This window comes from Nicotiana tabacum, chromosome 7, assembly GCF_000715075.1.
Source record: "Nicotiana tabacum cultivar K326 chromosome 7, ASM71507v2, whole genome shotgun sequence".
Classification (NCBI taxonomy): domain Eukaryota; kingdom Viridiplantae; phylum Streptophyta; class Magnoliopsida; order Solanales; family Solanaceae; genus Nicotiana; species Nicotiana tabacum.
In genome coordinates, this window is record NC_134086.1 from 178554156 (window position 1) to 178575823 (window position 21668).

The following is a 21668-nucleotide window of genomic DNA, read 5'->3' on the forward strand; positions in this document are numbered from 1 at the left end:
GATAAAAATAAAGTGATGATAAGAATTTTGTTAAGATAATATTATCTAATGTGCTCGAACAAGATATATCACAATATGACATGTTTAGTATTCTTTAATATCGACAGCGGAACGAAATACAAGTACCAAAATCAAGGGGTTAGGTTGCTACAAATATATATTAAAAAGATTGGTTGTTCACTACGAGATTTGAACAATAATTTCATATCATATTTCATAATTAAATTCTCATGTTATATAATTTTTATCTGAGAGGTTTATATTTTAAGGTTATTTGTACATGATTCAAACAACCTACATCGCAATTTGAAATGATTTGTCCGCGCATCGCGCGGGTACTGATACTAGTGTAAAATAAAAGAAAATACAAGTGAAACTTTTCGGCAAATCTGAATCGGTCGAGTCCCCGAGATGCTCATAGGAGTTAGAATGGCTAAATACGAAAATATTTCAACATTATTCTTTAAAAAGATATCAGTACCTTTAATTATAAAGAAATTTGTAGAGTAAAACAAAATAAGAATATTTGTTTAATTTATTCTTTATCCATCGCTTAAATATCTTAATTAAATTTTTTCCAGCAACATCTTATTTAATTAACACTAATTAGATCACTGAAGAGCGAAGTTGGAATAAAGGTAATCAATATTTCTTATTTTCTTAAAATGCTAAAATTTTGAAAACCAAGGTATATTCTTTCTTTCCTTTCTTTTCTACATTCGGTGTATGCATTTACTATAATTTTAAAGTATTTGAACAAGAGTACTATGAAAAAATTTGTAAGAAGTAATTTAATTTTTTTAATTAATTAATTAATTTGAGAAATAAAATCAAGCGAACATAATTTCTCGTAATGACTAAGCACGTCCCACTGCTGAAAGATTGCTGCACTCTGTCAGCTTTTTTATTTGCTGAAAAAATAATCCCCAAAACCTTAAAATACACACACATGAATAAGAATAAAAGTATCTACAGTTCTACATAGGTGTGGCAAATGATTAAAAGAAAACAGTAACCACCCCTATTATCCACTAAAAAATAAGTTAAATAATGAACTTTTTAAAAACGGATCAAATATGGATAAGAACCATAATATCCATTTGGAAAATGAATAACTAATGGGTCTAACTTTTACGGTCGTAAACACTTCTACACTATCAATAGAGATTAACCTTAAATAATATAATCGGAGAAAAACACTTTTAACTCTGTTGCGAAGGTGGACAGCATTACAAAGAAAAGTAAGACTGCTAATTTGAAACAGAGGAAGTATATTTTCATTGTTCTGGAGGAACTAAGAATAACATTTCATCTAATAAAGATATCAAGATATTAGACTAAATGTTAATGTATCGAATTACAAACAAATTGATGAGGAGACTCCAGTATGCACCACCGGATCTGAAGGCCTCAGGTCCACTGTACGCAAACCAACTCCAAAATGCAATATTTTGCAACAGCAGGACAAAAAAGATCTCATAAACTTTTTATTACAACCCCTATACCCTCCCCTCTCCTACCCCTCCCCCTCCCCCAGTATATCTCGAAGAAATCCCAAATATTCAAAAGAATGAAAGGCTTACCAGACATTTCTGGTATTCTGAGGCACGGCTGACACGGTAAAAGAACAAATCAGCCTAAGACGTACTGCACGTCAGATGCATCTCATCAATAAAATAAAAAAGGTGTAAAACAGATTACTTGCTCTGCTCAAAATGTAGAAACTAAATTTGGAAGCACACCATATAATTTCTGCAACTTAGTGTTGAGTTTCCAGAGTTCTGGTTTGGGATCACTTCGAGCTCTCACTAAAGATCGGGTATTTCCCTGGACCATCCCTCTTACCAAGATCAGGTCTTCTACCTGGGGGATTAACCATATGTAAACCTCTAGGATCTGAAGCACTAGAGTTCCTTCCAGAATTAAACTGCTCACTTTTCTTGTACCTATTTTCTGTAGCAACATTGCTCTCCTTGCTAGGAGTCCTGTCTGCTGGTGCAGAGCTAAAAATACCAAAACCAGAGGATGGAGAACTTCGAACACCAGAATGAGAAGGATGTTGCTCCGGAGACCCATTAAGAGGAGACTTCCTCAGCAACTGAGATCCAAGGTCTCTAGTATGTGACGAGCCACTCCTATCCAGTGGCAGTTGCCTTCCTATATCAGATAGGTTGTCCACTGTCATTGTGCTCCTTGAACTTGGGGTGCTACTAGGAGCTGATTTGGTAGGTACGGATGAGTTTCTAGGGTCTCTTTGATACCTATTTTCTTCCCCTGACGGAGCCTGCACTGTGTTCCCTAATTCTCTTCTGAAACTACTTTGCCCTCCAAATGAAGGCCCAGCTGCTTCAGTTCGAGAAGAATCATGTACAGATCTCGCACGTCCAAAATCTGAAGAAACATTTGTAAAACTTGGAGTTCTAGCACCTACATTTTCGCCCTCCACAAAATCAAAAACCTTTCTGGAATCACCTTTTGCACCAGATACTCTCCAATCTGATCTTTTGTCATCCACATCTTCATCAGTCATTTCTTCTTGACAGCTATCATCGTCACTTTCAACACTAGATTCAGCAGCATCACAGTTTTCATCCAATTGTAAAGAACTTTGAGATGCTGCATCTTCTTCAGAACTGGCAGTTTTGCATTCTTTTAACACTTTCTTTCCTGAACCCTTCTTTGATGGACCGAACTTAACATGCCTGACAACAATATATGCCTGCTTCTTCTCCACTCTTGGCCCACTTTCAATATAGGCAACATCTTCAATCTAAAGAAAACAACAACCAACCAAGGCACAGAACTTAAATAATAAAATAACAATTAACAATAGCTTCAAACAGGATGCTACCAACAGTATAGCATCATATCTTACCAGAGGAGAGAAACGTGATAACACTGCTCCCAAATCCTCTCCTTCATTGCCCATGGACATGGCTGTACACTGTTCAGGAACACAAAGATCATAACTGATTATATTTGATAAAAAGATAACCAAACATACATTCTCATGCAACCAACATTATCTGCTTTACCAAAAACATTGCAGACAATAAATCCTCAAGAAATCAACGTCGCATTTTAAAAAAACATGAAGTTGCTACCAAAATACCCTGTCCAAAGCTCCATAAAAGAAAAAAACCTGCCCAAAGCTGGTTTAGACTTCTCACAAAGTAACAAAGGCAATTTTATCGATCTTTCTTGAAGCCAAGCTTCAGGTAAACAATAGAAGACCCATTCAAGTTGCTTATTATGCACCCTAGTTTTCCAAACATGCATGTGACAGCGGACTGGCTCAACTCCATAATAATCAAGTGTCACAGAAGATATCAAATAGAAAAAAGTAGTGAAAACCAGCATCTCCCTAAAAGTGGCTTTAGCATACAACAGCAACAAACCCAGTGTAATCCAACAAAGTGGGGTCTGGGAGGGGTAGACGGCAGACCTTACCCCTACCTTGTGAAGGTAGAGAGGTTATAGTGACAACAACAAGATAAGGTGACAGGGTGATAGAATAATCGAAGCAAAAGGATCAACATATACTAAAAGCGGCTTTACTGTATATCAAAAAAATCCAAGAAACATCTGCAAGCAGATTGAATTGAACTCGGGTAAATTCAAATGCAACAACAACAACTACCCAGTAAAATCCCACATGGTGGGGTCTGGGGAGGGTAATGTGTACGCAAACCTTACCCCTGCCCCGGTAGGACAGAGAGGCTGTTTCCGATAGACCCTCGGCCGGGAAAATTCAAATGCATGTATTAAAAAACCAGCCTGTCAACCTTAAAAAATGTTTTATATGCTTTATGACATAATCAAACCAATGGGGTTAAAAGTGATGCACCGACAAGGACATCTTACAGCACGTAATGGTCTTTAAATTTCAACCTCTAAGTCTGAAAATTTTAAGCAATTGATTTCAAACTTTTACCTAATCAACAAAATTAGTGTTCTAGCTTTTTGAGCCACTAAGGACACCTCGAAGCACATGAGAGAAAATGAGGTGCTAATTTTCCACGCTTGTTAAAATTGATCATTCAAAAAGAGACCATTTTAAGTTTTTTGATAACCGGAAAATCCCCGAGGCCGGTAGTGCATAGAAGCTCGGCGAATAATAGGCCCGTCCTCCTACCCTTCTCCACTTAAATATCATGCTTTTGTCTGGCAGTTTTCAAACTCGTGATGTGAGCCTAACTCACACATCAAGCGTAGAGCTCTTACCATTAGACTGAGGCCCAGCGGGCCAATAGAAAGAACATTTTATTTGCAAGTTTTTCTTAAAACAGAAGATGGCACGATGCAACGAAAAACAAAGTGAGAGTAGCTGCATTAAAAACAAGCAAACACAACACTCAGATGCTTTTTTTTTTTTTTTTTTTGGGGGGGGGGGGGGGGTTAAAAAATACATTAAGTACCTTCACCCGATAGCCACGCTCCATCATTCGTTTTACTGTATCTGCTTTAATTTTCAAATCTTTTTTTTCCTGCATGAGGGAAGAGAGAGAGAGATTCAACCCCACAATTGATTTCAAGGCATCATAAAACTAAGAACTGTAAAATTTCAAACAATTGTCAATTATATGGTTCGCTTCCATGGTTAAAGGTGGATATCATTTTAAAGTTTCTTCTTTTCAAGTATAATAAACAACTATCAGAACGAATCACTAGTCATTGGCAAATAGTCAGTGCAAAAGCAAAAAATGAAGGCAACTGATTCAATCTGAAACCTGATAAGAAACCGACACTCAAACCTATCTAGCAGATGATTATCATATGCTCCTTTAAGGATCTGGTATCTCATTTATAAGAAAAAGCACCATCCATAGTAGTCATAAGAACTCCACTGGCACGAAAGCAATCATTTTTTTCTTGAAAATATAATTCCAAAAAAGAAACGTTGAAGAGAAAAGAGAACAGTGATACCAAACTCTCTCAAGAACAGTGATATGTAAAGCTATCGGAGATGCTTTGCTACATACTTTTTCCGACGACCTCATCTCCCTTAGTGAGAACCAACCCCAAAACGACCAAACCCCAGCACTTATTTCCGGTAACCAGATCTCCACGCGCCGTCACGGGCAAAACAGTCCAGCCTTTTTCTGGCGAGATCTGAGCCACGCGCCGGCGCGTGTGGCTAATCCCGACCACTTTTCAAATTTTTTTCTTCAACCAGCCTGCTCAATAGCCTTTTCCGACCCAACCCATCACCTTTTCATCAAAATCTGAATACTTTTCTATTTTCCGGCGACAAAATACCAGCTTCCGGGCCTCTTTTCAAAAAAAATTCTCCACTCAGCCTAATCACTAGGCGTGTCCGACCAGACCCATTCCAGTTTCACCAAATTTTGAACACTTTTCTATTTTCCGGCGATAGAACACAAGATTCCGGGGACTTTCTAACAGCATTTATTGCTGACAAATCAATTGCTCATCCTATCCAACGGGAAAATCCTACAATGAGGGAGAACAACATCATCTATTTTGCAATGGGCTTCAAGTCATATGAAATAGGGAGATGCTCAACAAATGCTGAAGAATGGACAGAGAGAGGGAGAAGCCTAATCAGAAGATCGACGTTCAGCAGGAAGACGATGGTATGGTTGTGTGAAAATCTGAAGGAAGCTTCGAAGGTGAAAGGAAATCATGTGAAAAGATAGAAAATCAAGGATCATTTCTCAGAAATATTTTGTGCGAAGAACTACAACAAACATGATCGTTATATAACCATCATTAAAGTCCAAGACAGGGGAAGGTCAATTGTTATTGTTCCGGAGGTGGCATTCAATTCAGGTTGGTCAGATGTTGCAGCAAAAATAGAAAGGTTCATGAATCGCGGGGTACGGCGGAATACAATTATCGCTCCAAAAGTCATTGAAGGACTTCTGTATTCAAACATAGTCAGAAATCATAAGTGGGCAAGCAGAGAAATGAAGGAAGCGGAGGTCCAACAAGAAGGAGACATTATGCACATTTCTGGAGATTTAACACACAACGATCTGCTAGGTAGGTGCCTGGTGGGATTCATTACAGAAGAAAGCTCCGAAATTGCAACCTTATCAGAAGTTCGTAAATGGGCAGCAAATTCTTGGAAGCAAGCACATGGTATCAACATTTACGAGATGCACCAAAATAGGTTTCTCTTCGAATTTCCTTCGAAGCTAATCGCTAACCATGTACTGATAAGCAAATGGTATTGGAAGAAACACAAAGTTAAGCTCCAATGGTGGAATCCGATGGTGGGGTCTGTTCCAAGAAATAAAATGATGAACCATGTATGGATTAGACTAGTAGGACTTCCACTACATCTATGGTCTCAAAAAGTTTTCACAGAAGTTGGGGAATTTTGTGGTGGCTGGATTGAAACTAAGGAGGAAACAGAACTAAAAAATCATTTGAAATGGGCAAGAATAAAGGTGAGAGGAGATGGATCTGCAGTACCAAAAATAATGAAAATAGAATGTGAAGGGGTAGTCTTTGAGATTCAGATTTGGTGTGAAGCTTCGGTGAGTACGTACGGCGGTGCTGCAGTCAAGCGGCCAGTAGGGGGAGTAGCTACATGTGTTTTGATGGGACATGTGGGTAGCTCAAAGCAGGTTCAGCCTATCCCTAAAAGAGCAACTGACCAGTCATGTGACTCTTTGATGAATACTAATAGGGCTTCGCAACACTACAACAAAAAGGATTTGGGCCCAGATTCATTGGCTCAAATTATATCTGAAGAGAAACCTTTTAAAACACCATTCACAAAACACATGCTAGATCCCTTTAATGAAGAGATAACAGCTATTCAGTTTGAACCTTCTGTGGTAAATCAAATAACCATTGTTTTGGAGGAACCAAAGGAAAGCAACAACATCGCCAGCTCAGAAAAAGAGGAAAACGAGAGGGAGGATGATGGAGATAAAGAAAATCAACAAGAAGCTATTCCTGAAGATAATGCAATGTTGATTCTTGCTGAGCACGAATGGAAGGGACAAAATTCAGAGGAATACAACAACATGCACATGCAGTCAAAAAAATCGGATATGTTTGTGGACTGGGCAATTGAAGAAGTTGTGCCTCTAAACCATCAAAACTTAGAGGCAGAAAAAGACCTGGAATTTGAAGCATCAATTTGGGTGCATCAGAATATCATCAGATTGAGCAAAGAATTTGGGGTGGATTTTAGTGGATGTGAGAGAGAAGCATTGGAACTTTACATGAAAATTGACAGCAGAAGACAAGCGAACAAAGGGAAAGAAGTTACTCAGGTTGTCCAGACTACAAAGAAGAAGGGATTCAAAGAGCTGAAAGGTCTAGATATTGGAAGTAATTTCAAGAGCAATGGAACTAGAAGCAGGGAGGAAGCATCATCAGCCATAGCCAATGTCAGTGAATATCATATCATGGAATGTTAGAGGACTTAATAGAGTCAGAAAAAGGAGATTGATTAAAAGCTTGATACTCAGCTGGAAGGCAGAAATCTTTTGCTTCCAAGAATCTAAAATAGAAGGGGATATTAGGGAGATTGTAAAAGAATTATGGGGTCATAGATGGGTGAAATTTGCTCAGTTGGAAGCAAGTGGGACTAGAGGGGGTATTGTAGTAATGTGGGATGGTAGAATATGGAAGGGGGAGGTATGTTGTGTTGGATCACATACAATTACATGTAAATTTTCCGGCAAGACTCAGGAATATACATGGCATCTTTCAGCTATGTATGCTCCTAATGATAGATAAAAGAGGGAGGAAGTATGGTGGGAGCTAGCAGGTGCAAGAGGTCTCTTTAATGGACCTTGGGTGGTATGTGGGGACTTCAATACTGTAAGGTACCCATCAGAGAAAAATTGTTCCAGATTCACAAGAGCTATGACTGACTTTTCAAACTTCATTGAAGACATGGAACTGGTAGACATCCAATTATCAAGAGGAGAGTACACATGGAGAAAAGGGGACAGACATATAATAGCAGCCAGATTGGATAGATTCTTGATTTCTGCTGACTAGAATGAAGATTTTAGAAACATAAAGCAATCAATGCTTCAGAGAGTTACCTCAGATCATTTCTCATTGATGCTGCAATGTGGTAGTTGGGATCCAGTTAAATCATACTTTAAATTTGAGAACTGGTGGTTGCACACTGAAGGATTCAAAGACAGAATTGAAGAATGGTGAAATTCTTTCACCTGTGAAGGAAGGCCAGATTTCATTCTAACTTTGAAGCTTAAATATTTGAAGACAAAGTTAAGGAATGGAGCAAAACTCTACAAGGCAACTTAGCATTACAGAAAGCAAGTATCCTCAACCAACTTGCAGTGCTGGAGGAGTTACATGACCGGAGAAGCTTGACAGAGGAGGAAATATTCACAAAAACCACATTGACCATGGAGTTTGAGGAGATTGCAAATCATGAAGAAGTAGCATGGAGACAGAGATCCAGGGCCCTTTGGTTAAAAGAGGGAGACAAGAACACCAAGTTCTTCCACAGAAGAGCCAATGCTCACAGGAGATTTAATAATATAGCTCAGTTGATAGTAGAAAGAGAATCTCTCCAAAACCCGGAAGACATTAGGAGGGAGGTGATTAGATTCTATCAAAACCTATACACAGAAGAAGAGGAGTGGAGGCCAATAGGTTGCATCAGAAACAACCAGATGATCACAACAGAGGATAACTCAATGCTGGAGAGTCCATTTGGAGAGCAGGAAATATGGAACAGTGTTAAGGCATGTGCAGGTGACAAAGCACCAGGTCCAGATGGTTTCACAATGGCCTTTTTCACTACCTGCTGGGAAGTGGTTAAAAAGGACGTGGTAGCTGCTGTTCAGTTTTTTTATGAACAAGGAATCTTTGAAAAGAGCCTTAATGCCACTTTTGTCGCTCTGATTCCTAAGAAGCTGGGGGCCAAAGAACTGAGAGATTTCAGGCCTATTAGTCTGATAGGTAGTATATACAAAATTATCTCCAAGTTACTGACTTAGAGACTAAAAAAGGTGGTCAATAAACTGGTGGATTCTCAACAAATAGCTTTCATAAGAGGAAGACAGATCAGGGACGTTGTCCTTATAGCTAATGAATGCATTGACACAAGGAAAACAAGCAGGGAACCGGAGATACTATGCAAGCTGGATATAGAGAAAGCATATGATCATTTGAATTGGAAGTTTCTGCTTGATACACCAAGGAAAATGGGCTTTGGTGGAAGATGGATTAACTGGATAAATACTGCATCTCAACTATAAGCTTCTCTGTACTCATCAATGGAGCCCCAGCTAGTTTCTTCCCTTCCCAAAGGGGTCTGAGACAAGGGGATCCCCTTTCCCCTTTCTTATTCATTATTGCTATGGAAGGTTTGAACGATATGCTAAAAAGAGCACAGACAAACAATTGGATCAGAGGCTTCAAGGTGAATTGCAGGGCTGCTAGCAACATGAGGATTTCACATTTGCAGTATGCTGATGATACTTTGGTGTTCTATGAAGCTGATAGAGAACAACTGAAAGTACTAAGGGTGATATTCATTCTTTTTGAAGCCACTTCTGGACTACGCATAAATTGATACAAAAGCTTCATTTATCCAGTAAATGAGGTAATGGAATTACAAAGTCTTGGTGATATTCTAGGTGGGAATGTAGGTGAACTGCCTACTGTATATCTGGGGATGCCATTGGGAGCCAAGAGTAAGTCAAAAGGAATTTGGAATAGAGTGTTGCAGAAGTGTGAAAAGAAGCTAGCAAATTGGAAGAATCATTATCTATCTATGGGGGGCAGACTAACTCTGATTAACTCTGTACTAGATGTTTTGCCTACTTATATTATGTCACTTTTTCCAATCCCAGTCAATGTAGTGAAGATAATTGATGCCTTAAGAAGGAATTTTCTATGGGAAGGCAACAGTGAGAAGAAGAAGTTCCACCTGGTTAATTGGAGCTTTGTGACTACTAGCAAAAAGGCAGGGGGACTGGGAATAAAAAACATAAGAATTCAGAATCAGAATTTGATGATGAAGTGGCTATGGAAGTTTGCAGCAGATGAACAATCACTGTGGACGGAGGTTGTTACGGAGAAATACGGAACGGAAGGAAAATGGACAACCAAATCAGTGAGAACTCCGTATGGTGTCAGTGTGTGAAAGTCAATTAGGAATCTGTGGCCAAAACTGATTAACAAATCCAAGTTCAAGGTAGGAAATGGTAGGAAGATTTCACTGTGGGATGACAATTGGCTAGGACAAGGACCATTGAAGGATCTCTTTCCTGACATATATTCCTTGAATCAGCAACAAGTAACATTACACGAGGCATAGACTAATCAGGGATGGAATCTTACATTCAGAAGATTGCTAAATGATTGGGAGATTGAAAGAGTAACTGACTTTTACAATACTTTGGAGCGATTCAGTGGTACCAACTCTAATCAAGATCTTATCGTATGGCAAAGAAATAGGCAGGGTAGGCTTTCTGTTGGGTCTGCTTACAAGAAATTCAACTTGTCTAACAACCAGGTTGGTTGTTGGCCATGGAAGATGATATAGAAAGTAAAAATTCCATAAAAGGTTGCTTGCTTTACATGGATACTGGCAAAAGAGGCAGTACTAACACATGACAACTTAATCAAAAGAGGATTCCACTTGTGTTCTAGATGTTACTTATGTGGAGATGAGGCAGAGACAATTAGCCATCTTTTTTTGCATTGCAAACTCACTGTACAACTATGGAGAATCTTCATCACCTTAAGGGGAATTTCATGGGCAATGCCGGGAAGAATTAATGATGTTCTAACTTGAGGATTCGCCGACTTCTCAAATCTCGCCGCCGACGAGCTTCCGTCAGAAATCGGTTTGCTTCTTCTCCTAATCTTTCCTATTTATTTTTAGTCTTTTTCCTTTTCATCCATTTCTTATTTTCTCCTTCATACTGCTTCGTGAATCAACCTAACACTTACTCTAATTGTTTTAAGAAATGTGTAATGACTCATTCTTTGATTTGGCGTTTTCAAGAGTTTAGTCGTCGTTACCAGATATTGCCGAAAACCTCGCCGGAGAATAATAAGCAAAATCTCCGTGCTTTTGGCTACAACAGTTTCGTAAATTCTTTGTCGTTTATCCTATGCTTTTGTTGGGTTTCAAAATATTTAAGCTTAAGTCTCAGTAACTTGTTGTACTTCCACTTAGCTAATCTATTTTGGCATTTTCCACATAAAACTATTATTCTTGGCTCTTGCTACTGTTGATCTATTTTCCAGACACCACTCAATTGAGCTACGCCCTTGGTTTTTCATCTTCTGGGTTTAAATTTGCTGAAAAGCTTTGCTCAATTAGATCTCGTTTTCAAGTGACCTGTGGAGCTCGCTGATCTAGGTCCATCGTTTCCTTCTCATGCTTGGTCTCCACGATAAAAGCCAGATCTGACCATTATTGGTCCGAAGAATACTAACCCATTATCTATTAGTTACTTTCGGGGCTACACCAGTGGTAGCGGTGACGGCCCTTTTTGGTTTTTGGGTCACGGTATTTTTCTGTGTTTTCAGGGAAATTCTCGAAGTTGTTGGAGACAAGTTAGGCGCACGAGCACTAGCAAAGGAGAGCAATCTGGACGAGCGTCAGCAAAGGGCGGTGGGAAGCGGTGTATGAGCTTGCAAGTACATCGAGTACTGCAAATCAACACAGGTTTGGTTCTCGGGAATTGGTACCTCCCGTTCTACTGTTTCCCTTTTGGTGTTAGCTAAATTGATGTTACTTTAGTTCACAATAGTTAAATCATTCAACTAGTGTACTGGTAGTCACTTGTTTCCTTCTAGTTTGATTCGTTGTTCGTTGTACTCTAGCGAGTCTTCTTTAGATTTGTCGTAGGTGTAGTGGCTGCAGTCTGGGATGATAGATTAAAGGCATGTCCTCGGGTGGGTCAGAGTGTGGGGCAAAGAATGTGGCCGGGGTCAGGGTGTGGGTCGGGAGGCAGGGGAGGTAGAGGGGGCAAGGGAGCCTATAGGTTGAGAATCGGATCATGGAACATAGGTTCGCTAACGAGTAAGTCTATAGGGGGCAAGGGAGCCTATAGGCGAAGATCCTTCAGAAAAGGAAGATTAATATAGCGTGTGTCCAGGAGACTAGGTGGGTCGGATCGAGGGCGAAAAACACGGATGGGTATAAGTTGTGGTACTCTGGAGTCGTGAGGGGTAAGAATGGAGTGGGTATCCTTGTAGATAGCCATTTTAGAGAGTCGGTGGTAGAGGTCAGGCGTGTGAATGATAGACTAATGACTATTAAATTGGTGGTGTGTGAGTGTACTTTAAATGTCGTTAGCGTGTACGCGCCGCAAGTAGGCTTGGATGAGGAGATTAAAAGGCACTTTTGGGAGGGGTTGGATGACATCATTCGTAGTATTCTGCCTTCCGAGAGGTTATTCATAGGGGGGGATTTCAATGGTCATATTGGGTCGTCTGCAGGTGGTTATACTGAGGTGCATGGCGAGCTTTGGTTTCGGGGCACGGAACGGAGGGGGCACTTCGCTGCTGGATTTTGCCAAGGTATTTGATCTAGTGATTGCGAACTCAGGTTTTCCGAAGCGGGAGGAGCATTTGGTTACTTACCAAAGTTCGGTGGCGAAGACTCAGATTGACTATCTCCTCCTCAGGAGATGCGACAGAAGGTTGTACGAGGATTGCAAAGTTATCCCAGGTGAGACCCTTGCAACGCAACATAGGCTTTTGGTGATGGACATTAGTATTATGATAAGGAGGAAGCAGAGGTCAGTACGAGGCCGCCCGAGGATTAGGTGGGGCGCCTTGACTAAGGATAAAGCTCAGGAGTTGGAAGGAAGGTTGTCGGCAATGGGAGCTTGGAGAAGTAGTGGGGACACAAACACTATGTGGTCGACGACGGCGGACTATATAAGGCGGCAAGAGAGGTGTTAGGGATATCTTCGGGCCACGCCGGTGGCCACAAAGGAGACTGGTGGTGGAATGCAGTTGTCCAAGGTAAAGTGGAAGCGAAGAAGGTGGCTTACCTGCGGTTAGTAGGGAGCACTGGCGAGGAGGAGAAGAGAGCGAACATTGCGAGATATAAGGTAGCTAGGAAGGAGGCGAAGATGGCAGTGACGGAGGCTAAGACGACAGCTTTTGGTCGTTTGTATGAGGAATTAGGGAACAAAGGCGGGGAGAAGAAGTTACTCCGACTCGCTAAGGTGAGAGAGAGGACGGCTCGGGATCTGGACCCAGTGAGGTGCATAAAAGATGATGACGGCAAAGTTTTGATGGGGGATGACCAGATTAAGAGGAGATGACAGACCTACTTTCATAAACTTCTAAATGAGGAAGGGGATCAGGATATTGTACTAAGTGAATTGAGGAATACCGACAACCCCCATGAATTAAGTGATTGTAGGGACATTGAGGTCGATGAGGTCATGGAGGCAATGCGTAAGATGAAAAGGGGCAGAGCTACCGGGCCAGATGAAATTCTGGTTGAACTTTGGAGGTGTGTGGGTAGAGCAGGCTTAGAATGGCTTACTAGGTTGTTTAATGTTATATTCAAGACTAATAGGATGCCTGAAAAGTGGAGGTGGAGTACAATGGTTCCGTTGTATAAGAACAAAGGCGATATCCAGAGCTGTAACAACTATAGGGGTATTAAATTACTAAGTCATACCATGAAAGTCTGGGAGAGAGTGGTAGAAATGAGAGTGCGAAGGACGGTGTCTATTTCAGACAACCAGTTCGGGTTCATGCCGGGGCGATCTACCACAGAAGCTATCCACCTTATTAGGAGGATGGTGGAACAATACAGGGATAAGAAGAAGGATCTCCACATGGTGTTTATCGATCTAGAGAAAGCGTACGACAGGGTTCCTAGGGAGGTCTTATGGAGATGCTTAGAGGCTAAAGGGGTCCCGGTTGCCTACATTAGGGCGATTAAGGACATGTATGATGGAGCTAAGACTCGGGTTAGGACAGCAGGAGGCGATTCCGATTATTTTCCGGTTGTTTACGGGGTTGCACCAAGGGTCTGCGTTCAGCCCTTTCCTATTTGCCCTGGTGATGGATGCCATAATGCATAATATTCAAGGGGAGGTGCCATGGTGCATGCTATTTGTTGATGACATAGTCCTAATTGACGAGACAAGACGCGGCGTCAGCGAGAGGCTAGAGGTTTGGAGGCATATCCTTGAGTCAAAAGGTTTCAGGTTGAGCAGGACGAAGATGGAATACCTCGAGTGCAAATTTGGGGCCGAGCCGACGGAAGCGGGAGTGGAAGTGAGGCTTGATTCTCAAGTCATCCCTAAGAGGGGTAGTTTCAAGTACCTTGGGTCAGTTATTCAGGGGACCGGGGAGATCGACGAGGATGTCACACACCGTATAGGGGTGGGGTGGATGAAGTGGAGGTTAGCGACGGGAGTCCTATGTGACAAGAAAGTGTCACCGTTACTGAAAGGTAAATTTTATAGAGCAGTGGTTAGGCCTGTCATGTTGTATGAGACCGAGTGTTGGCCGGTTAAGAACTCACACATCCAGAAGATAAAAGTTGCAGAGATGAGGATGTTGAGGTGGATGTGCGGGCATACAAGGAGGGATAAGATTAGGAATGAAGATATTCGAGAGAAGGTGGGTGTGGCCCCCATGGAGGACAAGATGGGGGAAGCAAGCCTCAGATGGTTCGGGCACATTCAGAGGAGGAACACTGATGCACCGGTGAGGAGGTGTGAGCGACTGGCTGTGGTGGATACGAGGAGAGGTAGAGGGAGGCCTAAGAAGTATTGGGGAGAGGTGCTCAGGCAGGGCATGGCGCGACTTAGGGTTACTGAGGACATGGCCCTTAACAGGGAATTGTGGAGGTCGAGTATTAAGGTTGTAGGTTAGGGAGAAATTGTGAATATTTCTGCAGCGCACTAGAGTGAGACTAGCCAGTAGGAGTTAGTCTTAGGATGCTACTGACCAGCTACTGATGATGGGCTTTATCTGTTGGTTATTAGTATACTTTACATCTTTCTCGTATTTCCTATATTTCTTATATTGCTGTTATTTTGTTATTTTATGGTATTTTATGTTATGTTATGAATTTTATGTTATTTTATTATGAGTCTATTGATAGTACTAATATAGCGTCTCTTGTTGCTTTCTTGAGCCGAGGGTCTCCTGGAAACAACCTCTCTGCCCCTCAGGGTAGAGGTAAGGTCTGCGTACATATTACCCTCCCCAGACCCCACTTGTGGGATTATACTAGGTTGTTGTTGTTGTTGTAACTTGCTGAAATAAAGATGGCAACATTTCTAGCTATAAAGAGAGATGGAGAATAGTTTCAGCATGCATATGGGGGACAATCTGGGAAGAGAGAAACCAAAGATGTTTTGAAGACAAGTCCAGTAACATCCAGAAGATAAAAATGAAATGTTTGGCTCTTTTCTATTTTTGGTGTAAAGGAAAGTTTATGGAGGATCATGAATGCATTTTGATGTTCTAGATTCCTTGTGAGATGACCAAGGTTTTATGGGCACTTTCTTTGTAAATATGGGTGACTTCACTTTTTTAGTGAAGTCTTTTTATTAATATATAAATATGTTACCTTCTCAAAAAAAAAAAAAAATAAGAACTCCACTGACATCAAAATACCAAATTTTGTGCAGAGCTTCAGGAAAGGCTTAGTTCTATTGTACTGTGATCATAAGTAAGGCACCGGATTTGATATGTCATGGGAATGCTATAACGGAGAAAAACAAGCAATAGACTTACGATTTTTCCAACAAATCGGACTTCTTTACAATCTCCCTTCTTCAAAGTTAACTCAGACTGCAAAATATTACAAGTAAAAATCAAGTACTGAAGGCAATTAACTAAAGCAGAGCCAAAAAAAATTGACTAATAATTGTACACTGCCCCTTTACATCTGAACTTTTTGCATGCCAATTATATCTTTTCTAAGAAGGGCATGCCAATTTTATCTGATTCTTGCTTATTCTCTCAAAGGCAAACAAAAAAACTACCACAATATTGAAAAGGAAAAATAGGGGTCCACCATCATTTATGCATGCATGCGACGAGGTTACTCTATAAAAGGTCACGGTTGCCCCCCCCCCCCCAAAAAAAAAGCAAGATTTTGCGTGACAGTTGGACATGGGTCTTTTACATCCAGAGGATAAGAACTACTATTACCTGCGTTTTTTACAAGGAGAACTACTATTATCTGTTGTGATCATTTATTACAGTTTTAATCATGCATATCCAATTTTCAACATCATGGAAGCAGTTTTGCATCTGGGAGACTTATGTGACCTAAAAAAATATCCGGATTATGTTAACACTTGGCAATTTCCAATAGACAGCCCATAGATTTTAAAAAAAAAGTTTGATAACCGTGGTGTTCGGGCTAGCTTGCGCGCATCAAAGCAAATTCCACGGGATACCTGCTACCTCCCACCACCAACAGGTACCAGGTAACTTTATCTACCAAGGCTTAGACAGATGGGAAGAAATCACCTAGTGTTTATTGTCTCTGTTAGGAATTGAACCTAAGACCTCATGGTTCTAAACTCACGACCACTAGGCCACACGGGTGCGAACAGCCCATAAATTTCCACCAGTAAGAACACCTAGGACTTTCAAGGTCAGATTCTATGTGATAGGGAGAGATTTTACCAGTAAACTTACAAAATCACCTTCTTCCTACATATATAAACATAAATCAAGTATGGAATATCATCATTAAAGATGCAGTAGAAGAACAAGTGGATCCAAGCTTCAATGCTTCAGATCACTTGACCTTAAAGAATTAATTTGAGCCAAAAAGAATGGAGGTAGCTTAGTTGAGCTCGACTTCATCAAACTTTTCCAGAGTCAAGCCTCAACTAGACTTGGCAGCTCTAATTAAACAGTTTTAACTCACGATCAATACCACATTTATATGATATTGAAGCTAAAGATTGGCTTGAGATACAAAATAAACACCAATTAACTGATGCTAGCAACACCTCTAATACACAGGCATTATTGAGGGAGAACGTACCTTGCTTTTTTTAGCATTGTCCTTTAATTGTTGTTGATACTTCTCTTTGTGGTAGTCCATAATTTTGCAGACTGGTGGTTTGGCATTTCGTGACACCTGCAAAATCACAAAAGCCAATTTAGCATACAGTATATCAGATGGAACCACATATTATTAAATGGTCCTGCCTTATTGGGAAACCATATACTAACACCTATTAGACCCCTTCCCTTATTCCTTCCCTATTGATGTCGGATTTAAGCTAAAAGTGGAAGTGAAGAAGGATATAGAGAATTGCAGAAGAATGGATTAGCAACTTCAACTCTTTCCAAAGATTAGGAAGCCACATCATTTGGCAAGAGAAGTTGTTAATTAGAGAGACATTTCACATCCGAAGTATCTTTACAAGCCTTCTTTTTCCCATTTGTCCTCCCATTTGGTATAGGTTCTCTTTTTTTTTTAATACTACTTTTTTTTTTGATACTATCCTTCCATTTGGTATATGAAAATATGATTAATTCCCTATCACTAATTCCCATATGCTTTCTTGTCTTACCAGAATATATGGAGAAGCTTACAAACTTCAGTAAGGGAAGTAGGTGTACGTCCCTCCTTATCCTGACTTCTTAAGTTCACTAACCAAATAATGTCATACTTGATATGCACACACCTCATCTTCACATATCTGTATTACTTAAAATTGGTTGAAAAACTACTTTTTACGGCTTGTGGCGAAAATAAGACATCCTTCTCAATATAATCTTCTCCTAGTAGCAAGAAAGCCAAGAAAATGTTTATATACACTTCTTTCAACGAACAAAAGACCTTTGTTTTTCGATAAACTAGACGTCTTTTCACTTAATTTTCTCTTAGCAATCGTCTTATCCAGTCCATGACCAGATTTGAGAACATTTCAACCACGGCCTATGTACACAGGCACTCTACATTGCAACAGAATCGAATTAATAAGAAGTTTCAAATCTTGTAAGATGAGTTGACAACTAAACCAAAACTTTAATCCATCAGATTGACAAAAGTCAGTTCTTTGTGACTTTTCTTGTTAGCCCCGCTTAATTGCATATTGAGCTGCTATGACGTGAATTGAAGAGAGCAGAATTGAGTAATACAAGACGTGAAACGAAGAGGACAGAATCAGTCAAGAAAGGGAAGAATGATACAAAGGGAAACTGTCCTATCAACAAGAAACGATCAAGCTCAATATGACAGACTTGCTCAGTCATCACTGTACCAAGGTAACAAGGAAAGCAACAAATAAGCCCAAACGCTGCTTATGAACCAGAAAAGATCTTCAGCGAGAAAGTTTATTTCCCTCATTGTGTTTTCATGTTATAATAAGCATTAATTTGACATTTGCGTTAGTTTATCCTAGTATGTTTTCCTGTCAGTAGTATCGCTCTTGTAACTGTAAGTAAGCCTCATGATTGACACTTCTTACCTCCACCAAATCAAGATTGAGACTTCTTGCAAGTTCCCATGCCTCACATATTGACACTACGCGATGACCTGCAAAAATACAAAGAATAAGACCTGAAATAATAGGAAATAAACAAAAACTGTATCATATAATAGCAATTAATCTACACTAGATTCTGAGACATGCGTATAACAGTTAGAACAATGTCTACTGCTTGACTTAAACCCAGAGCACTAAAGCTACCTCTTTTCTTCTCATTTTACATACTAAGGGAGAAAACTCAAAACAAAAAACTAAAGCTTTCACTAATATTATTTTCTTAAACAGAAGTAAGGCAAAGTAATACAAGAAAAGTGTACAACCAAAAGCCATGAACATATGTCTCGGGGTAACTAGACCGTGCTGTCCAAACAGATGCAAAGCAAAAATATGCTGAGTTTCATGTGCAGCTCAGAATCAATTGTTTGGTGAATAGGTTAGAATTCATTTTTTCTTTACTAGACTACTCTGATTTAATTCCATTTCAATCTCTTTAAGTTTTGGCTTTATAATTCAATTACAGATTCATAAGATTACTGGTTTTATAACTTCGAGACTTCAGGCATAAAGAATCTCAAACTTGATAAATGGAGTCCTTTGCTTGGTCCAGAATTTCAAAACAACATTGCTTTAAATACTATTTCTAACGCTTGATATATAGTAGAGCATCCGGCAATTCTTCAACACATTTTAACCTTTTGTATGATGCATAAGGAATTATTCCAATGTTCATTAAGCTTTCATCCTTCTTACATGTTACTCCAGCACCAACCTCTTGCTAATTCTTGGTTCTCTGCTAAAATACTTTGCGATGCTTTCAGCCATGACTATTAAGAAAAATAAAACAACTAATTTTTTTTTTTTTTTTTGGTTATCTGTTCCATTTAGCAATGTACTTTCTATACTTCTAGCTCCAATAAGCAACTCTAGTCATAACATGTGAAACTGAGAATCCTTTTTTTTTTTTGGATGAAGAGTGAAATTGAGAATCCTAATTATGGGTACCCGGGTAACATATTCACACACCAAGGAACTTTGACCATTTAATTTGCATTTTGAGTTTTCCAACAAAAGCTGTTCCTAGAGGTTACATCTCATATGCCAACCCTATTAAAATTTGGAAGTCAGAATCCATAAAAATGTGACTTTCTTTCAACATTAAGCACAATATACTGTACTACCATACTATGCTGATCTTAGCATCTTGCTTCATAAAAACTTCATACAAATTCAACCTTCACTTTTTCCCCTCGACTACTCCACAAGGTATCTACTACTCCCACTAAAAAGTTCGAACTTCCTTATTCATGAAACAAATTAAAAAAAACACCGACAAAGTACAAAGAAGAGTTATAAAATCACCTTCATCGCCGACAAGCCTAACAAAATCTGCTTTGATTTCCTGATTCAATCTGGGCCCACTCGAATCCTTCTCTTCCTTCCTCGTTTTCACCTGCAAAATCAGTTACACTCATCACTACACGCATGATTATCAATGGACATAAAACAACTACGTGATCTTAATTGCTTAGCTTACCTGTACAGGTGCTGCGAAAAACCTAACACTTTGTGCAAATTCAAATGGACTTTTCTGGATAGTTAAGCTAGGGTTACTGAGAATCCGAACTGAAGTATGTGAAGAAGCATTGGCAATGAACGAATTGGAACCTTGGCATTGAAAATAAGACCTTTTCAGGTGAATTGATACGGTTTTGATTTTGGAGTTGTTCACTCTACACCAAAACGCCATTGTTGTGCTTTCACGTACACTCTGAAAGGTTCCACCGGAAGGTGGAAAATATTGCTCCGAAAAGTGAATCGGGCTATGCCGGAGGGTCCGAAGATTCCGAACTGTTGTAGTAGACACAGATAGTTGGGCTTTCTCAAATCAATTCATCTGGACTTAATTTGGGCTTCTAGTTGGGCCTTTCTATTTCCCTACTATGAATAGGGAGATTTACACAAATTCTTTTAAATTTTGGCCTCGTCAGAATCTGAAGTAAAATTAAGGTTGTATTGTGGTCCGGTCCCGGGTCTAAATGGGTTAAACGGGCCAGGTCAAACCGTCCCGAGCTCTGGTGGGTCTGGCCCAAGCAGTTCCGGGTCCAAACGGTCCTAGAGGGTGGAACCGGCCCACTATGGGCCTAAGCCCACATGGTCCCGGGGCTAAGTGGGTTGGGCCCACGGGCCTAAACGGACCTAAGTGTTCCGGGCTATTTTTTTTGAAATTATTTTATCTAAGGTAATTTCTTGTAAATTATATTATATAATTGTGACTTAAATCTTCTAATTCAAATTTAAACACAAAAAAAAATTGTAAAGAAATATTCAAGGGAATCCTTTATAATTTTTATTATTACAACATTAATAAAAAATGGTAATATATTTCTTAGTCTTCCTTCCCCCAATGGAATGAGCACAACAAGGTGTTAATACCACCATTAAAAGGTCATACATGTAATTCCATCTAGTCGGACAAGGTTTAGGAACCTTTCTTTCTCTAAGGCCAAATTCATCACATTTTTAAAAATATTCTCTAAGCCTACTTCTACGGTTTGAATAAAAAAGGCAATTAAGAGTCATCTTAACCTTTTCAATTTCAACACTTAATATTTTCACATCACCACCGACAATTAAATGGTAAATGTGACAAATACATCTAACATGAAAAATATTACTAAATGCAGGATTTAGTGTAGTTGTAAGCAAGCCTATAGCATTACTGTTACTAGAAGCATTATCTATTGAAACTGACATTATTTTATCTCTAATGCAAAAATATCTACAACTATTTGCAATTGCGTTAGCAATAAACTTACCTGTGCGACGTGAATTAATTATTCTATAAGCAATAATGCGTTTTTGCATTTTCCATTCCTCATCAATCCAATGAGTGGTAACAGTAAGATAATCACAGTCATTACCACTTCTACCAATATCAGTAGTAATAACAACGCGATAATTTATATGAGTAAATAAATAGCACAAATATTATTCATATTCATGTTTATATTTATAAATATCGTTCTTTACAGTTGCATGAGGTCATCCTTTATAAGCTAAAAACTCTTCTAATATAATGCACAAAGTGAGGGTTAGAAGGAAAACTATAGGGTAAGCACATAACAGTAATCATTTTTGCCAATTCTTCACGATCTTTATTTGGATCGTAATATAAAATACCACCGATAACAGTGTTAATTTCCGGTTGAACTAGATTTGACCCGGTACTAGGGTTAA

The 21668-nt window shown here is 39.5% G+C and overlaps 1 protein-coding gene across 2 annotated transcripts; it reads right to left on the reverse strand.

Moving 5' to 3' along the window:
* Window positions 1-1254: 1254 nt before the first annotated feature.
* Window positions 1255-20288, reverse strand: LOC107767368 (uncharacterized). 2 transcript variants are annotated; one of them, XR_012693714.1, is made up of 10 exons: window positions 19966-20288; window positions 19791-19881; window positions 18411-18478; window positions 16976-17071; window positions 15706-15762; window positions 4419-4487; window positions 2876-2944; window positions 1743-2770; window positions 1584-1647; window positions 1255-1419 (listed from the first exon to the last, which is right to left on the reverse strand). XR_012693714.1 is itself a non-coding variant. In XM_075218216.1 (8 exons), the coding sequence occupies exons 1-8, from the start codon at window positions 20176-20178 to the stop codon at window positions 1793-1795; spliced, it is 1641 nt and encodes a 546-aa protein (XP_075074317.1). In that variant the 5' UTR covers window positions 20179-20287; the 3' UTR covers window positions 1255-1792. The 2 variants fall into 2 exon arrangements, 1 of the variants encoding a protein (XP_075074317.1); XM_075218216.1 differs by having other exon boundaries at window positions 1255-2770; window positions 19966-20287.
* Between the last annotated feature and the right edge of the window lie 1380 nt (window positions 20289-21668).